This window comes from Meleagris gallopavo, chromosome 21 (genome assembly GCF_905368555.1).
Source record: "Meleagris gallopavo chromosome 21, MGAL_WU_HG_1.1, whole genome shotgun sequence".
In the NCBI taxonomy this organism is placed as follows: Eukaryota; Metazoa; Chordata; class Aves; order Galliformes; family Phasianidae; genus Meleagris; species Meleagris gallopavo.
In genome coordinates, this window is record NC_139424.1 from 4,333,633 (window position 1) to 4,353,481 (window position 19,849).

General features: G+C 42.1%; 1 protein-coding gene across 1 annotated transcript; it reads left to right on the forward strand.

The window, feature by feature from the left end:
- The first annotated feature begins 45 nt into the window (after positions 1–45).
- On the forward strand, positions 46–19,361 carry TAF15 (TATA-box binding protein associated factor 15). The gene is made up of 16 exons (XM_085240677.1): positions 46–212; positions 4,284–4,320; positions 5,067–5,115; positions 5,299–5,389; positions 5,468–5,585; positions 7,909–8,192; positions 9,021–9,135; positions 14,333–14,367; positions 14,990–15,022; positions 15,521–15,630; positions 16,161–16,290; positions 16,932–17,021; positions 18,302–18,386; positions 18,477–18,565; positions 18,681–18,783; positions 19,003–19,361. Exons 1-16 carry the CDS (start codon positions 203–205, stop codon positions 19,040–19,042), a joined length of 1,419 nt encoding a protein of 472 aa, XP_085096803.1. The 5' UTR covers positions 46–202; the 3' UTR covers positions 19,043–19,361.
- The last annotated feature ends 488 nt before the right edge of the window (positions 19,362–19,849 follow it).

A 19,849-nucleotide genomic window follows, 5' to 3' on the forward strand; every position in this document is an offset into this window, starting at 1 on the left:
CGCCCCGCTCCCCGCTCCCCCCCCGCGCCGCCGCGCGAATGGAACACGCCGCGCTCGCTGATTGGCTGCCGGGCCCCGCAGTCTGCGCGAGCTGCGGGTGCCTCACTGTGCGCGCGGCCGGCGCTGCGCTCGGTCCCGGCTAACTTCGTTGCTCGCTCCCGCCGCTCGCTCCCGTCCCTCAGCGCAACGCCCGGCAGCGGCCATGGCTTCGGGTAGGTGCTCCCGAGCGCGCGGCGCGGGGAAGGGACGGCAGCTTTTCCCCACGTTGGGGCGGTGCGGGCGGGCGCTGGAGGAGGAGGCCGCGCTGGGGGGCAGGGAACGGGACGCCCCCCCTCCACGCACGCACCACCCGCCGCGCGCGGCTCCGCCGACGGGGAGGGGGAGGGGACCACGCCCCCCTAATGGCGGCCGAGGCCACGCCCCCTCCGCCGAGGCCGCGCCCCCTCCCGAGAGACCCCAGCTGCGGGCAGGCCAGGCCACGCCCCCTTTTCCTTTGGGGGGTGGGGTCTGTGCGGCCACGCCCCCTGGGCAGGGGTCTGCCCTCGGTGTGGGGCCCCACTTTGGATTGTGCAGCCCACCTCCAGGCTGATGTGAGCTGTCCCCCTTGAATCGCGTACCCCCAGCATGGGATGTGATCCCCCAACCCCAGATTGTGCACCCCCAGCATGGGATGTGATCCCCCAACCCCAGATTGTGCACCCCCAGCATGGGATGTGATCCCCATAACCCCAGATTGTGCACCCCCAGCATGGGATGTGATCCCCATAGCCCCAGATTGTGCACCCCCAGCATGGGATGTGATCCCCATAACCCCAGATTGTGCACCCCCAGCATGGGATGTGATCCCCATAACCCCAGATTGTGCTCCCCCGGCATGGGATTTGGTTCCTCTTGTTTCGGATCTTGCCCCTTCTGAACATGGGATGTGACCCCCCCCCTTGAATCATGCACCTCCAGGATAGGACGTGACACTCTCTCCCTTTGGGTCTTGTCCCTTCCATTCATGGGATATCCTCTTCCTACCCCTCCCCCCCCTTTGGATTATGCACGCGACAGAATGGGATTTGCCCCATCTCTTGTTGCTGAGCATCATGCAGCATGGGGTGCAACCCTCCTCTTGGGCTGTGCCCCCACCAGCATGGGCTGTGCCTTCCTGCCCTCCCCCAGCTTGTGCTGCATAACTGCTGCCCATGCCCCCCAGCTTTCCCCGAGGCTTCTGCCAGCAGACTGTGGTGCCACTTCTTCACCTTGTTGGACATGAGGTCCCATTTTGATCCTAGCAGCAGAAGCCCTGGGGAGGGAGCATTCCTTTCTGTCCTCCTGCACAGGGTGAGGAATGCCCCTAGCCCTTAGTTATCAGGATTGAGCTGTTGTAGTGTAGTCTGCTGGCATGTATGTGAATGTCAGAGTAAGAAAAACCAGGCAAGGTGTGCCAAAGGGCTCCCAGTGCAAGGAGCAGCACTTTGCAATGAGAAGAAAACACATCCAAAGGTACTGCAGTGTGAAATCAGACCACAGATTCTTCTGCCAAATGAATGAAGTTTGGCAGTGAACTAAGCACCCTTTCTTCCAGACCTCAGGTAGGTACCAGCCAAGCACCTGACATGTCTCCTCGTTACTCCGTGGTGAGATTCTTTTTCTCTTGAGGATGCTGTACAAGCTGCTGCTTCTTTATGTGAAATCACCTCATAGAACAACTTCAGTTCTGAGGCATGCACTGCATATTCTTTTTTAAGAGGTGGCTCCAGAGCAGTACTGTAAGCTACATCCCACTTCACTTACAGGGAATTTTTCCATTAGCTGTTTCTGCATTCAGAAGAAGTCCCTGCACATCCAGGATTTTGCAGAATTAACTCTGTTGTTTCCAAAAACTCGCATCCCTCTGAGCCCACCGAAGGAAATCAATCAGAAGGCTGTAGACTAAGCAGTCCAAGAAGGGGTAATCAGCACAGAGAAAAAATGTATAAATAAAGGAAATTCCTCTGATTCGAGATGTTCATATTTTACAGGCTCCTTATCTGGTTGCTTTTAGTCTTTTCCCAAATTGTTGTGGCTTGGCAGAAGTTTCTGAGGGAGAAACGGGGGTCAAATGTAGTTCTTGTGCTTATAGGTAATTACATCCTCGCTCAAGAATTCTTTCTGTAACAACCATTGATATTCTTTTATTTAATTGACAGAATTACGTTGTTGTGGTGTAACCTGACAGGTGACTGAGCACCACGTGGTCATTTACTCACTCCCCCCTTTTCCAGTGGGATGGGGGAGAGAATGGAGAACAACAAAGTAGGATTTGTGGATTCAGATAAAGCTATTTACTAAGATAGAGAGAAGATAGAGAAAAAGAAAAGAATAATAATTATGACAAATATAGATATAAATGTATATAACAAGTGAGACGCAAGCAGTTGTGCCCAGCTGGTCCCCCATCAACAAAAGAGAGTGAGATGAACTCCCACCCTCTTCCAGACTCCTTCTCCTTGATGTCATGGGATGGAATACACCTTTGGCCAGTTTCAGTCAGCTCTCCCAATTTTTTCCCCTTCTCCCAGCTCTTTGGGCCCTTTGCTTCCAATGGCCGTCGCTCTGTACAGCCCTGCTTAGCAGCAGCTATGAACATTGGTGTGTTATCAGCATCATTTTTCTCCTAAGACCAAAACATAGCATCATAGTAGGCTCTCTGAAGAAAACAGTTCCATCCCAGCCGAAACCAAGACAAACCATATGCAAAACTCATAGCGAAACAATCATTTTAAAATGCTATAGCCCATTAAACAATAAGCTTTGTTATCATTTAAATGGAAACAACGTAAAAGATGTGACCTTTGCCTTGTTAAAAACAATAAACATTTGCTTTTTGTTCTGAAAAAGCAACAAAATATTTGCGTAGGGGTGCAAAATGATGAGAATGTGTCACATCTGGATGAAAACACTGTGAGACGTGAAATCAGATATTGCAGCTCTTGTTAGGTCCTGCTGAGCGTTTCTCTTGCAGTCTGCAGTGTGATGCTTTCTGCTGCCTTGTGGAGATGCTTTGCAATTAAAACCACTTGCTTTGCGTCTGAATAGCTGAGGTGACATCCTGATCTTGGCTGAGTGCCTGAGTTTAAGTGTAAGTACTGGCAGGAGCAGATTTATAGCCAGATGAGGGAGGTGTGATGAACAGATCCGGAGCGATTTGGTGTACGTTTGCTGTTTGTTTATAGTTTATGGCATTTTTTTCTGCACCGTAACTCACTCTCAGTTTCAGCTTTTTAGTCAGTTCTTGGAGTAGAGGTTGTATACATAGAAACAGATGGGGAAAACAGAAATTGAGGATGAAAGCAGAAATTCTGATAGCTGTTTTTAGACCCACGGTGCTGCGATGTTTGTACAAGTTCTTGGGGTAACTTGAAGAATTGCAAGGCATTCCCCAGAGGGACTGTAATGCTGAGGCTGTAGGGAGACCAGGGTTTGGGGTTTGGTGCAAGGTGGGAGGTAGAAATTTCAAGTGTAAGTGGCAAGAGTTGGGGCGGCGTTGGAAAGGTCTGAAGCTGATGGAGCAAGGTGTGCTGTGCTGTGTTTGTGCCTGTAGGAACAGGGCTTTCCCCTCCCTCTTAGCCAGGGAGACCCATCTCTGCAATTAACGAGACGTAATAATGTGGTAAGCTAAATGAATGTGAAGACAGAGCATCCTGGTAAGAACTGAATTCCAGCTTAGTAGGCTTTCTTAGAGTTAGTAAGGCTTGTTGTAGCACTCATAGCTTTTATAAACCAGATGCTCTGCTTTAGTACAAGTCAAACAATTCCAGTGATGTTGTTGACGGTGTAATTTTCCTTTTTTGTTTTGTTTGTTTTCCTTGAAGTTGTATTCTGAAATACCCATCCAATGTAGTTGTCCTTCAAGAGTCAATTTCCACAATAACTGATGTTTCCATTACTGGGAAATAATTTTCATTATACCTATCTGGGCAGCTTGTCTGTGAATGGTTTTGTTCTTGCAGGGTTGGAACCATCAATAAGGGAACCATTGTGGTTCTTTATCCCTGATTTACATCTCCTTGCTTCGTGTGGTACCTTAAAATGGGGTTCAGTAGGACTGACCTACTTAGTTTTGCTGGATTAATTAAGCAAGCCTGACCTCTTGTCTGAGGATGAGGAAGAAGCTGCCTGGTTCTACTGGGAGAGTGGTCCTCCTGTTCACTGCATTGCACCTTCCTCCCTCTCCCCAGACTTCTTCCTTTCACATCAGGTCAAGGAACAAGACATCCATTAGAAATCCTCAATATGACTTCCTTCTTTTCTAGATTCTGGAAGTTACGGTCAGTCTGGAGGCCAGCAGAGGTATGGATTTTTTTTTCTTGTTTTTCTTTTTTTCTTTTTTTTTCCTGTTAGTAATTAAATATGCAAAACAAAAAGGCCATTTAGGATTCCCAGCAAGATTCTGCAGTCACAGTGTTGATACGTTCTGCACATTACAGTTGCAGGAAGCTTGGGGCCATGGGCCTTCATTTAGAAGCCTTAAAAAACAGGACAAAAAGCTGATATTCACCCAGGGAAGACAATAAGGAAATCTGAAATGTCACGAATGTAGAGATACGTTTTTCATATGACTGCCTTAAGCTGTTCCCTGAAACGTTAATCAAAGTTTGTAGACACACAGGTGATGGCCATATAACTATTTGGTTTGCCCAGAATAGGGATTTTTAAAAAAGGCAAAAAAACTGGGAAAACTGTTAATAATTTTATGATTTAAAAACTGTATGCTGGGGGTACTTTAATCAGTAAAACGAAAGAGTTCCTAGAGGAGTGTAAAAACCATGGATAATACTGCATTTATCTGAGTTTCTTGGTAGTTTACCAAACAGCAGGAAGCCCAACTTTCATGTGCTTTAAACTTACACTTGAAACAGAGCAGACATTAAAATAAGCTCTTATGGCTCTGACATCTGACCACGGTAACCATTCGTTTATTGACGTGTTTGTGACATGCCTACATCTGGAGGATTTTCAAAACAACACCCAAAACACTTTCCAGCCTACATGGATGGCGCTATAAATATTTTCTAACTGCATTTTTTCTCTTACAGCTATTCATCCTATGGCAACCAGGGCAATCAAAGTTATGGACAAACACAGGTAAGCTTGAAAAATGCTTTTTTAAGTTGGTGGAAAAAGATTGTTCCTGGGTTGCACTGTCTGGGCTGGGAAGGAATCTCTTCTCAACTGTACTTGGTGTTTGCAGTTGTGTCTGGCAAAGGAGAACTGTACTTACCTGCTGTGGGGTTTATGTTTCATTTAAATATGTGCTCCAAATTACAGGGATATTCTGGTTATGGGCAGAGTGGAGACAATTCCTCCTACGGACAGAGCTATGGAAACTATCATGGGAACTATGGACAAAATCAAACAGGTTTGGGTATCTTGTTACATTCATTGGCAGTAACTAAAAGGTGAATATTTACTAAAAGATTTCTTCCTCGATTTCAAGGTTACGGACAGGATTCCCATGGCTATGATGACGAGTCCAGTTATGATAATCAGAATCAGAGCTCGTACAACCAGCAGTCTTACAGCAACCAGGGGCAGCAGAAAGGGTCATCCAGAGGGTAAGAAAGCTGAGATGACATTGCCTGTTTAAAGTCCTGTCTAGTAGTTGTGTATTCTTAACTAGAACTATAACAAGTTTTGTGCTACGGTTGTTAAAATAAAAAAACAAGAAAACAAATGACAAATGTCTAATAATTCACAGTTTTAAGACCTTTTCAATGCCTCAAAGAATAGGAAGTAGGGAAAGCATATTTCTTTAGATAAGAAGGATGGCTGTGGTTGTCCTGAAGCCACAGTATAGGGGAAGAGAAATTATAGAAAGTCTATGAATAGTGACCTCAACAAATAATGGATTTGGTAGAGAGTGCTTTGATTAAGTTGGGTCAGTTATCTGTCTACTCATGTTTGTTTGTTTTTTTACATAAAGTTACAGTAACCTTACAGTTCTTAGATTTGCAGATGTCTTCTATGGCTTGGAATGTCTTTTCTTGCTGGAAAGAAGAGGAAAGGATTCAGAAATACCATCTAAGAGATATATATTTTTCCAACCAAATTGGATTCTGAAAACATGCTTTTATATTCTCATCAATCGACTTAAATGTCCATATGCACTCTGCAGTCATAGATTCAGTGCTTCACACTGGCATAAATGTATGTCATTTGTTAGATGTAGTTGTACTCATTTCAGGAGGGTTAATAATACAGCTTTGAAAGTATTCTTTCAGCCCAACCCCATAAGAACTTGAAAAGCAGCTTGGTGCTAAAATACTTTATTGTCTTATTTGCAAACTCTGTGCATTTACTCCAAGGTTACTTCTTACATCAGTTTTTAATGAGAGTCATGTTATCTATTAAAAATGCACTGTACATAATAAGCTCCATTCTTGTGTTCAGAGTCCAAGAATTCTGACTTTGTTTTGCAAGCTTATAAAACTATCTAGGCTTCAGCAAAACTGTACTTGGTTTCTGTTTTTGTAGTTATTATTGCAGAACATCTTAATATAGACAAGTGAGGTTTTAAGCTGTCTGAACTTCAGATGCTGTCACTCAGAGTGTCACTGAAAGGAAGGCAGGTACATGGTTCAGTTTTGGTTGTCTATGTATGGTTGTAACAAATAAGGAGAAAGTGGGATATTAAAAATGATGATAATTTTGGAGTGGATGATCACATAATTAAGTACTGAGTTGGATGGGATAGTTTGAGATTGATTGGCTGAGTTTTTGAAAATCTAGTGGAAACTTCTTGTAGAAGTTTCTGTTTCCTGTGGATTTTCTTGGTTGGTTTGGTTTTTGGGGAGTAAGTAAGATTGAGAAGGACTGGAGAGTGGCAAATGTAGTGCCTCATCTTCTGAAAAAGGGTGTGAGAAGTGATGAGGAAGAGAAGAAAGGGTGACAAAAGTGATTAATTTCAATTACTCAACAGACAATACATTTAAGCCACAACTAAGTACCTAGGGGGAAGACAAAAGGATGAGTAACAGTCAGTGTTTCCTAGATGCAATTTATTTCTCATAAATGTACGTAATTTCTTGCTGTGACAGGTAACCCCACTGGAACAATAGTTCTCTTGCATACCTAGTTTTTCGAAATGCTTTTGCTTCTACCTTGTGTGAATTAGTAAGTAGCCTTGGGTTATATGGTAGAGATGAAATTTCATTGTGGTTGTTATAGATTTGATTAAATGGTGGAGTTGAGAAGAGTTATGGATGATTCTTGCTCAGAATGTAGGGTCACGCTCAGTTATAATATCAAAGAGATGATGATTCTGATGAAAGTTTTTGATAAAAGTTAGTGAGGTACTATGGGTAGATGATATTTGAGTGGGAAGGATTACAGGAATGTTTGAGGACATCACAAGAGTTAGAAAAGTGCTTGGTAAAATGGCAGAACATCCAGAAATATACAGGGTGCAGTTCAGTGAATGCAAAGTTTTGAGGTTTTATGCGTGCTGGAAATATCAGCTGCACAATGCAGCATGAGCAGGGAGTATCTTCTCACTGTGCTGTATAGAGATGGATTTGGCATTTAGTGGGTCATAGGCTATGTATCAGCTATTGTCATGCTACTGGGGAGAAGGGAGGAAGCCAGCCTTATTCTGGGATGTGTGAGGGGAGCACTGCTGATAATCACTCTTTGGGAGGAGGTTGAGGATGTCTTGGAGGTGATGGCGATGTACATTTTTCTGCCTCGGTTTTACTTAAAGTCAGACATACCCCAACAGAGATTAGATGGGACATACAGTGTTTTCATATCAATATGGCAGCAATGACTGGGAGGTGACTGTGACCAGGGAATTTCAGCAATGTTGTGTATTTTCCGCAATTATTTTGCTCTCTATTCTGTGAACGTTTAGCTATTAATACAAATTCTGTTTATTTTAAGTGGAAGAGGCTCTTATGAACAAAAGTCAAACTATGGTCAGCACCAAAGTTCTTATGACCAGCAGTCAAGCTATGGACAAAACCAAGACTCTTATGACCAGCAGTCAAGCTCATATGACCAGCAGTCGGGCTATGGCCACCAGGGCTCATATGACCAGCAGTCGGGCTATGGCCACCAGAGCTCATATGACCAAAAGTCAGGCTATAACCAGCACCAAAGCTCATATGGCCATTCTCAGCAATCCTACCAGTCTCAGAAGGGAAGCTATAGCCACAACAGCCAAGGTAAAATTAACAGATTGAATTAAATGTTGGTTAGTAACATTGAACGGAAGCACTGTGAAATAGGTGGATTTCCTTCCACGGACGGTTGATTTGATGAATGGTTAAAGCTCTTCTTCCATGTTGATATTATGGGGGAATGTTTTACATGTTAAGACTTTCGGTGCATTACGCAGGAATGAAAAAACATTGGGGCCCTCAAATTGTTGTGGTTGTACTCGTTGGAGACAGCCTTGCACAGTTTGTGTCCACTGAGTCCTACAAGGTCTGGATGGGATTTTCTTCCAAGCTGTTTTGCACCTTTTTCCTGTATGAAAGTCTGGATGAGTCATGAAGAGCTTTTGTACTTTGCATTCCAACTTCATGCTGCGTCTGTAAATTCTGAGATAGATGGAAATGAGAAGTTTGAGACAGACCATTTTCTGCAAAATCTTGGCTCAAGCAGCAGGGCCCACACTCGTTATCCTTGTTCTGTCTTCTGTGATTTCTTTTGCAAAATGAGAAGGCTGTGTGGGAAGTAGAATGAAAAGTGTATTTTAGACGATATGTCATTAATGTTAGAGAAATGTAGTGTTTATTTTAAAATTGAAGTACAGAGTGCTTACTTTCCAAGATACCACACAGCACTGGAGGCTGAGGGAGATAAGAGGAGCAAAATCAAACTTTGCTCTGTTACTTCCTGGAGCAGATAATGGAAGCGGGATATTTAGGAGTTGCCATTCGTATCTGGAAAGCAGATTTGAAGAAAAAGAAAGTGTAGAGCAGGAATTTTCACTGCACCAGAGTTTGAACTGCAGCTTGCTCATCTTTTGTCTTTTTTGTTTCCTTCAGATGATCGTCGGGAAAAGAGCAGGTATGGAGAAGATAATAGAGGATATGGCGGGTCACAGGGAGGAGGTAGAGGGGGATATGACATGGATGGAAGAGGTCATATGTCTGGATATAGGTAAGTGATCTCATTCCAGTGCCTGCAGTTCTTTCCCCTTTGGCCTTACTATTTAGCTGTTTTAAAATTGCTTTATTATTTGCCTATAGATTTAGATTTCGAAAAGTGAAAGGTAGTTGGTTTCTAAAATCCCTTCTGCCCTACAAAGAGATGCATTTTGCTCGGGTAAAGTTTACACATTCAGACAGATTGAGACTGAAGTGTTTGATTGTTATGACACATAGCTGCATCTTATTTACATTAGCTGCATTAAAAGAACTGCCAGAACCCATCACTTGAAATAAGATACTTAAAACCTGTGAAAATCCTTTCTGAATGAGAAAACCAACAGCCATGGTCTGAGACAGTTCTATAAATTTCATAGCTAAGGTAGCTAACCCTTTGGGAAGGAAGTATTGTGACTTTGATGACAAATCATTATATTAGAGTTGGCTAATTATCTTTCAGCTTCCTAAATATAATTTTAATCAAAAGTTTAACTTCTTTTTTTTTTTTTTTTTTTGCAGTTTTAAGCTTCCATTGAAATAGTTTTTATTATTGCTCTAGCTGTCAGTCTAAATCCATTTACTTTAGGTAAATTCTAAATATCCACAGAGAAGGTAGCTTTCCATTGCCTTTGACCCTATTTCTGACAAGGAAAGATATGCACATGCTTAATTTTGTGCTCGTCGATGATTTCCTTCATGGGTCTGAGAGACTGGGACCTTTGCTTTAGATCTCATTGAATTAGGCCAAATAGCATTGCTGTTTCTTACTAAACAGTCACGAGTGGCCGTGTTTTTTTATGTACCTTCTTGATGATTGGGGTATGTAGAATGCTTCCTGATGCAAAGTAAGAATAGAGAGGCTTCCAGTGAGCTTGGAAGCATTGCTTGCCAACATCACTTACCCTTAAATAGTCTGCAGAATTCTGGGTTATTGCATAAACTCCAGATAAAGAACTTTAATAATGCACTGCTGTTCATTTGAGCTGATAAAGTTTAAAGAAAGAAATTCAACAATGTGGTAAGACTTGGTTATTTCTTAAAGCATCTCTTTTGAAGCCATATTTAAAGTTTTCCTCATTCTGAGGAGGTCCCAGATGTACTTTATGGCTGTTTTGATATAGATGGACCTCTCCTAATCAGGCATGGTAACACAGTTAGGAACATATTAGTAGTTTCTTAATATTAAAATGTGCTAGGTTTTTATATAATGTGAACTTAACTAGTTATATAATTTCTGAGCTCATTCATAGCCAGAAGTGAACTTTTTTAAAACCTATTTTTATATGTAAATGAGGGCTTTTCATACTCCTTTGATATAATCTGTTTAAAATAAAATAAAATAAAGAATTACTTGAGCCCTTTCCAATATGGGAAATGAATGTGAGCTTCAAAAAACATTCGTTTGGTACACTTCATCACTTTGAAACAAACTCCTGTCTTTGTGAGATAAGAGAAATGGATGTCTGTGAAGATGAAGCCCCATGCCATAGTTTTCCAAACTGTAAGAAAAATTTTCTGTGCGCATCCATGTGGATAATGGTACATTCACTGCACTTCAGAGCCCGAAAAGGGGAAAGAGTGAAGGTGGATGGGAGGAAGGGGGAAATTGTGTTGAGGTGGGAAGGCGTTAGGATGCGTATTGTGAAGTCTGTCTGCTTCCATCCAGTGATGCAGACTGTAATGCCTCTTGCAGTGAAGATTTTTCTGAAACTGCAGTGCCATAAATACTCCCTCAGTCTTTCTGCATAATTATAGCTGGGGATTCTCCTTCTGACACGTTTTAGCAAAGCCACGTGCTTATTGGAAAAGAATGAAAGGTTAAATTAAATAGCAAGCCATATGATCAGTGGGGGGAAAGAAGATCAGGTAAGAAGTCATGTTTAATCCTGTTGAAATGTGGGATGTCAGGGTAGTTTTTGGTTTTGTTTCCTCGGGTTTCTTTATTTTAACTAAAAGCAGCTTGTGTAGGAACGTCAAGTCCATCTCCAATAGCTAGGTAATACTTTAAGTTTTTCCTTTGGTCACGTTTTAATGCTTCAATTCCATAGCCATCAGGAAATACCAACCTAACAATCTTGTCTGCAGAAATATTTGTACTGCTAATAATGCAGGCTTTGGTTTTTATAATGATTAGAAAATAGTGTGTAAATGAGTCTTAGCAGCATCTAGTTCTTGTGTCATGACACTGTGAGGAAAAAAATATCGTTACTGATTTGAGATGGTAGCAAATAAATCCCTTTTGTGTTAGATGTTAATAAAAAAAACCCTTCATCTTTCCTGGCAGTGCAAAGCAGGGAGATCTTGTTGCAGCTTGTTGTTCATCAGTAAGCACTGCCCAGTGCTTGGTGTTCTTACAGCTGCATTGCCTCATCTGTTCCGTGGTGGTGGGTGATGAAGGCATCCTGCTCACAGTGTCCTTGCTGACACGGTGCTGTCCTGTACAGTGATAATGGTGGTTTTGGCTGCAGTCTTATTTCCTAGCAGGATTATTGCTGGCCCCATGTTACCTGTATGCAGGGCGTCCTGCAGCAGTCTGGCAGTGCAGAAGGTAATTCTGGAGTATTTGGGGTAAAATCAAATTAGCAGTTATAAATTGTGAGAGCTTTCATTTCTACGAGTATCCTTTATAAAGTATTCTAAAACATAGCTGGTAACATTCAGGTATGAATCATTATTCTGAAAACTAGAATGATCCAAATATGTACTGTAGGGAATGCTCATTTTTCTTTTGTGCTTGTGCAGTTGTACAGCACCGAGCTGTACAGTACTACAGTACTGATAATCTCAATAAGTGATATTTTGGCTGATAGCAGAACCTTTTTTTTTTAACCTGTAATAGTAGAGGCTCATCTTTGAGCTCCTGTGGTGAGAGTGCAGGTACAGCACGTCTTGAGAGTGAAGAATTTCACTCAGTTGAGTGGCCATACCCACACTGCCCCTCTTTTTTAGACTCTGCACTGAATGGGAGAAGCTCTGCCTGTGCTCGTGCACTGTGTTGCTGAAATTAAACAGGTGCAGTGTAGAACTCCATTCAGCATAGATTTTTTTTTCTCTTTGAGATTGAAAGTTGCTGCACTATAAGCAAAAAGTTAATTATGCAACTTAATTGCTGTGCTAGCTAGTGTGAGTAGGAATTGTTGGGATATCAAGAAACTACGTGATGCGGATGGCTCTTGGAACACAGTGGTTTGTGTTCAGATTAATATTTACCTTGTAATGCATATGCCTGAGCTCAGCTTTAAATGGAATTTGGAGAAACATGAGCAGAGTCAGTAAATACGGGCAGCAGAAAAGCCATCTGTCAGTGACATCATGGGTGCACCAGGCATTTATTTCTTGTATGGAAAAACGCATTCTTACATGTAACTCCCACCCTCTTGATGAGACATAGATGCGTGCTGGGGGCTGAAATTGGGTTCCTGAATTTAGTTTCACTTCTGCCAATATCTTAGCGTGTTTTGAGTGCATTTCTTGTCTGCATGGCCTTGTGCTCTCCATGTAACTGAGCCTGTAGTTTAAAGGTATTCCCAGCTGAAGTGAGCAGTGCTCAGAGGAACCTCATTCACACTCAAGTAGGTGATGTCTAAATGTGACCAAATACAGAAGACAAGGACAATGTGTTTTTCATAGCAGTGAGTTTGGTCACCATGCAGATGAAATGTGTGCTTACTGGCTGCTCGCAGTTCAGTCTCAGTCTCTTTTATTTTGTTATGTATGTTGGTGGCATTGCTGAATCTTGACAACCTGTTGGTGACCTTAACGTAGGATGGTCAAAGCTCAGACTGCATCTGGCCACACGTCTGTTTGGTCTGTGTGCAAGGCTGAGGAAGCAATAGGCTGGAATGCTAAAATGAAATATTCCATGTGTTCTCTGATGTGAGTTTGGGAGCTAGCTCAGTTGCTGAGGCTGAGGTTTATGTTTCTGGTCTCAGTGTGAAGGGTAAATGTGAGACTGGAAGTAGTTCCTCATAGCCAGCTCCCATTTTAACTCCTGAACACCTTGGGTAGCTCTGCCTGCCAATCCCAGGAGTGTAACACACTGCAGCTTTATAAACTGGGGACTTACAAATGGGGGAAAATGAGTGGAACCATTCATCTGTCATCAAAGGTATCTGCCTCTGAACAGATGTGGGTGTGGGTTGGGTCAGGCAGGTGGGACTAAGCAGAAGGTAATGGGCTGAAGCACATGTGGGCAAAAGCATATTTCAACAGACATCAATTAACGATGATTGGGAAGTTCTGAATTGCCCTAACACTCAGCCCAAGGTGCAGAGTTAGTGCATGATAAAGTCAGGTGTCTTCCAGTGCTTTTTGTGTACCCAGCTCCATCACTTCTCAGAATCACACGTTTTTCCCCTGACATCTCAAGTGAAGTCCTCATGTCTGATATTGGCTGTATTGGTCGTGGACCTACTTTCTGCATGGGTTTAGATTGTTGGGTTAGTATTAAGATACTGCATCTCCAGTTCCTACAAGCACAAACACATTTAAAAAACTCTGTTTCAGATCTCCCTTCTAACCTTTGAACCTTGCTGTGTGTCATCTCTTAACCTGGTCTGCGTTTTGTGCCACAGGTTTCAGAATGAATGAACTAAAAGTTGCCAGGCTCTGCTTTTGAAGCTCACATGCACACACCCTCTGTAGTGCCAAGTGCTAGCAGTGCTGCAGGTCCCTGCTCAGCCTTCTCAGAGAATGGCTGCTACTGCTGTTTGCCCCCAGTGGAGAATCATCAAACAGCTTAGGCTGGAGGGGACCTTAAATATATGTAAAAATATAAATGCATAACAACAGGTTAATTACCTTTAGCTCTTCTTATTCGTAGGAAAGTACTGAAGTACCAATTATTCCAAAGCAGCAATTACATCTGCAATTAAACCCCATTAACCTTCATGAAAATAATGGTTCTCTTTTAAAACCTGGTTTTTAATAGCAGTTATTTTGGCTTGTGGGATGGGAGGAAGCATTGAAACAAAGATATGTCTGTGGGCTACTTTTAAATGTCTGTTCAGGGCTCCTCTTCTCCAGTGCATCACCTGGAAGGTGATTCACTTTCGTGTGTTTAAATCTTTGAACGTGAATGGCCAGAGAGCAGAACGTGGAGATGGTGCTTTAGCTGCTAGACAGTAACTCTCATTAACTGTAGATGGAGCCTTGGGCTCAGCACATAGAGACTTGAGGAAGAAATCATTTCTTCAATTTTTCCTCTGCAGTGGTGGTGACCGTGGTGGCTTCAAAAATTATGGTGGTAAGTGCCGAGTATCCAAAAATGTTTCAGTGGAAATTCTTTATAAATCTAAAAGCCACCAATCTCTTGGTACTGTCTCGTAGAAGCATTGTAGTGTTTTGGTGAGGCTGGTGTGTTGGTCAGTTTTAATAGCCAACCATTTAGCAGTAAGCTAGATTTCTGCTTTGTCAAATTGCATGAAAGAATTTGTGGAGACAGTGATGTTCACTAGATTTTTATTTTTTTATATTATTTTTTTTTAATTATTTTTGTTTCTTGCAAATACTTCTAGAAAGGTACCAGAGGGGAAAAAACCAACTGCTCAGTAAAGTGCTTGGTGATCTGACAACCAGCATTTGCAAGCTAACACCAGCATAGCATCAGTGTGGCAACTGCCACACACTGCAAGTTAAAGAGCACAGTAACGTCCAGACACCTTCTGTTGAACGTTTTAATCTAAATGCCTCTAAATCTCTGGTTAATGCTTTAGATCTTAGATGCATTGCATACATGCTTTAAATATTTTCTTGTCTCTAAAAAAAAAAAAAAAAGAAAAAAAAAAGTTGCTTGAAAACGTTTTGCTAAAAATAGTCTTTCTCTTTTTTTATTTTTTTTTTCTTCTTTTTTTGAACCTCTTTCATAGGTCAGAGAGATTATGGGCAGAGATCAGACGCTGGTAAGAAAACAAGCAGTGGGTGGGATTGGATTGTTGCTCATAGGTCATTGCTTTTTAAAAGTATGTCTGCAAACGTGGATGTGGCTGCAGTTCCCATGGCTCAAAGGTGACTTAGCTGCAGCTTGTCTTCATTGAGAGAAATGTCTTCTCCTTTAGAGCATGTGAATTTTTGGGTGGATTTTTGTTGCCTCAAATAAGAACTTGCAGATGAAGCATGAATCAGGTTGAGCCAAGCGACTGCTCTTGCTGCTGTAAATTTGTATTATTTAAAACATGCATTTCTTGGGAGGGTGTGATGTCTGGCTGCATGGCAAACAGCTGGGCATGCACTGCTGAAGTTGATGGCATTAACCTCAGTATCATGCTCTCATCTTTTGTCTCACACAAGTTATCCTTGGGCTATAAGTATCTGCTACTGGGAAGAGTGGACTTCAGCTTAAAATATTTCTTTTGTTGCTAACACGAAGATGGATGGTAACTGTGGCTTATTTTTAATAGATTCAGAGTCTGACAACTCTGACAACAACACCATCTTTGTGCAAGGACTTGGAGAGGATGTTTCAACAGATCAAGTGGCAGACTACTTCAAACAAATAGGCATTATAAAGGTATGTGAAGTGAGAAATCTCTAGTAAGGAGGAAGAGAACATGTGGAGTTGGTGTTTTGGAGGTGTAATGGATATTGTCTGAGGCAGCTGCTTGCTGTGGCTCCCCAGAAGGTAGAGATGATATTTCTATCTGGGTAGTGACAGCTTATTTGAAATAAGCTGGTGACATTCAGGTTGTCTTTGTGTCTCTTTCAGTTTTTTAGTCTTTCTAACCCTTGTCACTAACTCCATATCTGTTGTACCATCTTGATATTTCAGCAAGTATGCTTCTGTATTCCTATGGCTGTTACTTTTGCTTCTGCAGTTCTGAATTAGGGCTTCCTGCTCTTAACATCAATGTTTGTGAGAACCAGGCCCCTCGTCACTTCATAGAGAGCAGCCATTAAGTGTCTTTCCATCAAAAGCATCTTTCTGCAAGCTAGCTCCGAGAGCTGCCAGTTTTTTTACTGACACTTACCTGCTACAGCTTATGCTCTGAACTGACTCTACCAGTATTTCTCCTTTGCTAAGTACACAACCTTTCTTTCCAGACCAACAAAAAGACTGGCAAGCCTATGATAAATCTGTACACAGATAAGGATACTGGCAAACCAAAGGGAGAAGCAACGGTATCTTTTGATGACCCTCCTTCTGCCAAAGCAGCCATTGACTGGTTTGATGGTGCGTGAGATTAATTACCTCTTCTTTTGTTATTAGTGTTGTGGGTGGCACTTTCAGATTTTGGCAAGGGCTATGGCAACGTTGTGCCAACTGCTTAGCATGTATGTTGTGGAGAACATCTTGTACATCTTGTTTTTAAGGGCTCAACAGTGGAAAAGAGCAGATCCCAGCAATACACTGACGTAAAATTCAGTTTTTGGACTTGAATTATAGTATGTAGAAATCTGTCATGGCACACTATTTTGCTGATAAAATAAGATTTTACTTTTGTTTCAGAGAGTAAAGCAAATATTACTATACTAGGTGCCCATATAGCCCTGCTTGCTGTCTGGTAAACCTTGCATCTATGAAGAACAGAGACCTTGTATTTAAAATGTCATGTCTTCCCTTATTTGGGAGTATTTCATTTTTGCACTGGCTCCTGCAGTGTGCAAAAGCCTTATCTTTTGGTTTACATAAAAATTGTTAAGTAGAGTTTGTCATCTCACATTTTGAACGGTGGATTCTAAACTAAGGCATTCACTCCATGCTGCCTGCATCTTAAAGGCTTTTTAGTCCGTCTGCATTTGCACATCACTTCTCTTGAACTTGCTGCTGTGTTGTTGGGAGCTCTGTTAATTTTTCTCTCTGTTTTAACCCAGGAAAAGAATTCAATGGCAATGTTATCAAAGTTTCTTTTGCAACTAGAAGACCTGAATTCATGAGAGGAGGTGGAGGTGGTGGACGTCGAGGTGGGAGAATCTGTAAAATCCTTCATTTTGTGTAGTGAAATGCTTTTTAACTGCCAATAGTTTATAAAGAGAACTGACTTTGTAGCAGTGATGTCTCAAAGGGTTTGAGCCTTTGGGATTCTGGCAGTAAGTAAGAAGTATTGAACCAACTCAAGTAAAACTGAGACCTGTAGGCTTTTATGCACTGCATAGAACTTGTGCTTTCCTTTTCAACTGGAAAATCTCCAGATTGTGTCTCACTCTTCCTTACAAAGAAGTGATGATGACTTGGAGGATCTACAGGTTCCACACAGACAGATGTGAATTAGCAGTGAGTGCTGGCTTTTAATGCAAAGCCTTCAGTTACTCTGATGTTTCCAGATAGTATTAAGCAAGGGAAGTTATTCATCTGCTGCTGACTTAGAGAAGCAGTTGGATGCCTGACTCCTTTAATTAAATAGATGTTAATTTCCCTGGCTCTCTGCATAATACAGTTTTATCAATAGCCTACTGGATATAAATTACCATTTGACTAGAAGCATGTTTTGTTTAGTGGCTGTCAACAAATTTGCATTCTTAAATTTTGAAGCTGATGAAAAATTCTCAGTTGGGGAAAAAACTTCTTGGTCTTTTTGATGTAGTACGAGCTGTGTTGTCCCTGTGGTTTGTCAGATGGATCCTGGCATTAATCCACACAGGGTTTGCTTTGTTGTGTGACTGAGTCAGGCCATATGTAGGGGATACAATTATACACTGTACATTTTTAAGGAAATTTATTAATGCACATGGTAGTTTATATAATTACCATTGGCCATTCAAGGCGATCAAGTTTCCTTTTATTGCTGAAAAAGAATTTATAATAAATATGTGTTGGAGCAAATTCTTCTAGCCACCACACACTTCTCTTGTTTTTTTTTTCCATGTCTCCTAAGTTCCAAATCTGTCCATGTAAGCATGTGTACTTCAGCTCTGCACATACATTAACCTCTGCTGAGATTTGGTAGTGACTGAAATTTCCGTTGCCATTTTGCCCAAATGTTCAGTTATCTTGTATCTAGTAGTAAATGCAGCGTCAGAAAAGTAATTCTTGAAGGCTGAATGTTACAGGGGTACAGTTGTTTGCCTGTGGCTTTCCTAGTGATTAATATCAATACAGAGATTGCCTACCTACTTTTTCTTCCACGTGGAAGGTCTGTCTGTCACTTGGTTTTTGAAGCCATTGGCAGTCCTTAATAAATGCTTCTCGTGTATAAGTCTTAGACACTTCTCCTCCTTTATTCTGATTATAATTTTGTCTACAGGTTCACGAGGTGGATATGGAAGAGGTGGGGGCTTCCAGGGTAGAAGTGGGGAACCCAAAAATGGTGATTGGGTTTGTCCTAACCCGTAAGTGTCATTTTAATTGGGCGGTGGTGTTTCGTGTGAGCCCTCTGAGTTTCTTAGCAGCTAAGTCTGGGAAATCCTTGTCCTTCCTAGGTCCTGTGGTAACATGAACTTCGCTCGCAGGAACTCCTGCAACCAATGTGGTGAGCCCAGACCAGAGGATTCACGTCCATCAGGAGGAGGTGTGTGAAAAGATCCCTGAAAGCTGCTGCATCTCCTCTGCAGTGTAAAAGCTCTTAATGACGTCCTCGGCTTTCTGAAAAACCTGAGGAGGTGTTGGTTTGCATTTTCCTCCAGATTTCCGTGGGAGAGGTGGCTATGGAGGAGAAAGGGGGTATCGAGGACGTGGTGGCAGAGGTGGCGATCGAGGAGGAGGCTATGGGGGTAAAATGGGAGGAAGGTAAGCAATCCTACCCTGCTTAGTTGTGTAATACCAACTAGAGATAAGAGCTTCAGAAGTGAGTAAGTCGGTTTGCCTACTGGGTGTGTTTTGTGAGCGTTGTTGTTAAAGGTATCTGTTAGCAGAAGACGACACAGAAGTGGCTGTAGAGACGTTTGACTGAGAGGACTATTTTTATGTGCTTCAGAGATTCCTTGTGACTTTTTCTTTCCCTTTCAGGAATGATTTCAGAAACGATCAACGTAACAGACCATACTGAAGACCACTGTGAATGTTTTGTTTGTCTTCTTGACCCATTGGATAGTGAAATTGCCTGCCGCTTCACCCATGGCCTCTTCAGATAGTTGAACTGAGTGAAACTAGATTTTTATTTTGGTGGGAGGGACTGGGGCAGTTTGGGAGGATTTTTTTTATGCGAGACATGGAAATTTAATCCTGATTTCAACTTTCTCCTCTTTTCTTCCCTTCCATACCTCTTCAACAGGCCCTAAGAAGGAAAAGGATAAACTGTAAAATATTGCCAAAATACAAAGTGTTTTGTAATACAACAATAAATGCTGATTGTTTTATTTGTGAAATCTTACGTTTCCCACTTCCTTCAGTTGTATGTCCTTCTTCACACGCTCCCTGTCTTCCAGTGGTGTGACCTAAATAGGATCTTGTTTTTAGTGAAGTGTCATTAATGAAGTGCTGCTTTCACTTGAAAACCTGCAGTTAAGTCGGTCGCACGCTTGTTTGCTTTACACACCTTTTGTCCCAGATTTACAGACCTGTCCCCTGCTCTGTTCCCATTTTGCCCTGAGACTGAAGTCCTGCTCTGCTTGAGCTGTGATGCCTGCTTTGGTGTGCCCTGCAGCTTTCCCGAGGAGCAGGCAGATGGCAGTGTGCTCTCGTGCCTCCAGGAGCTCGTCACATCCAAGCAACAGCTCCAAAAACAAGGTGGAACAGCTTCAAAAAAACAAACAAAAAAGGTAGCTTGCTATGGATCACTCTACATTTTAATTGCTGTTTTTGAAACGTGGCAAACAAGTGTTACATGCTGCAGTTTAATCTCTGAGGAAGGATG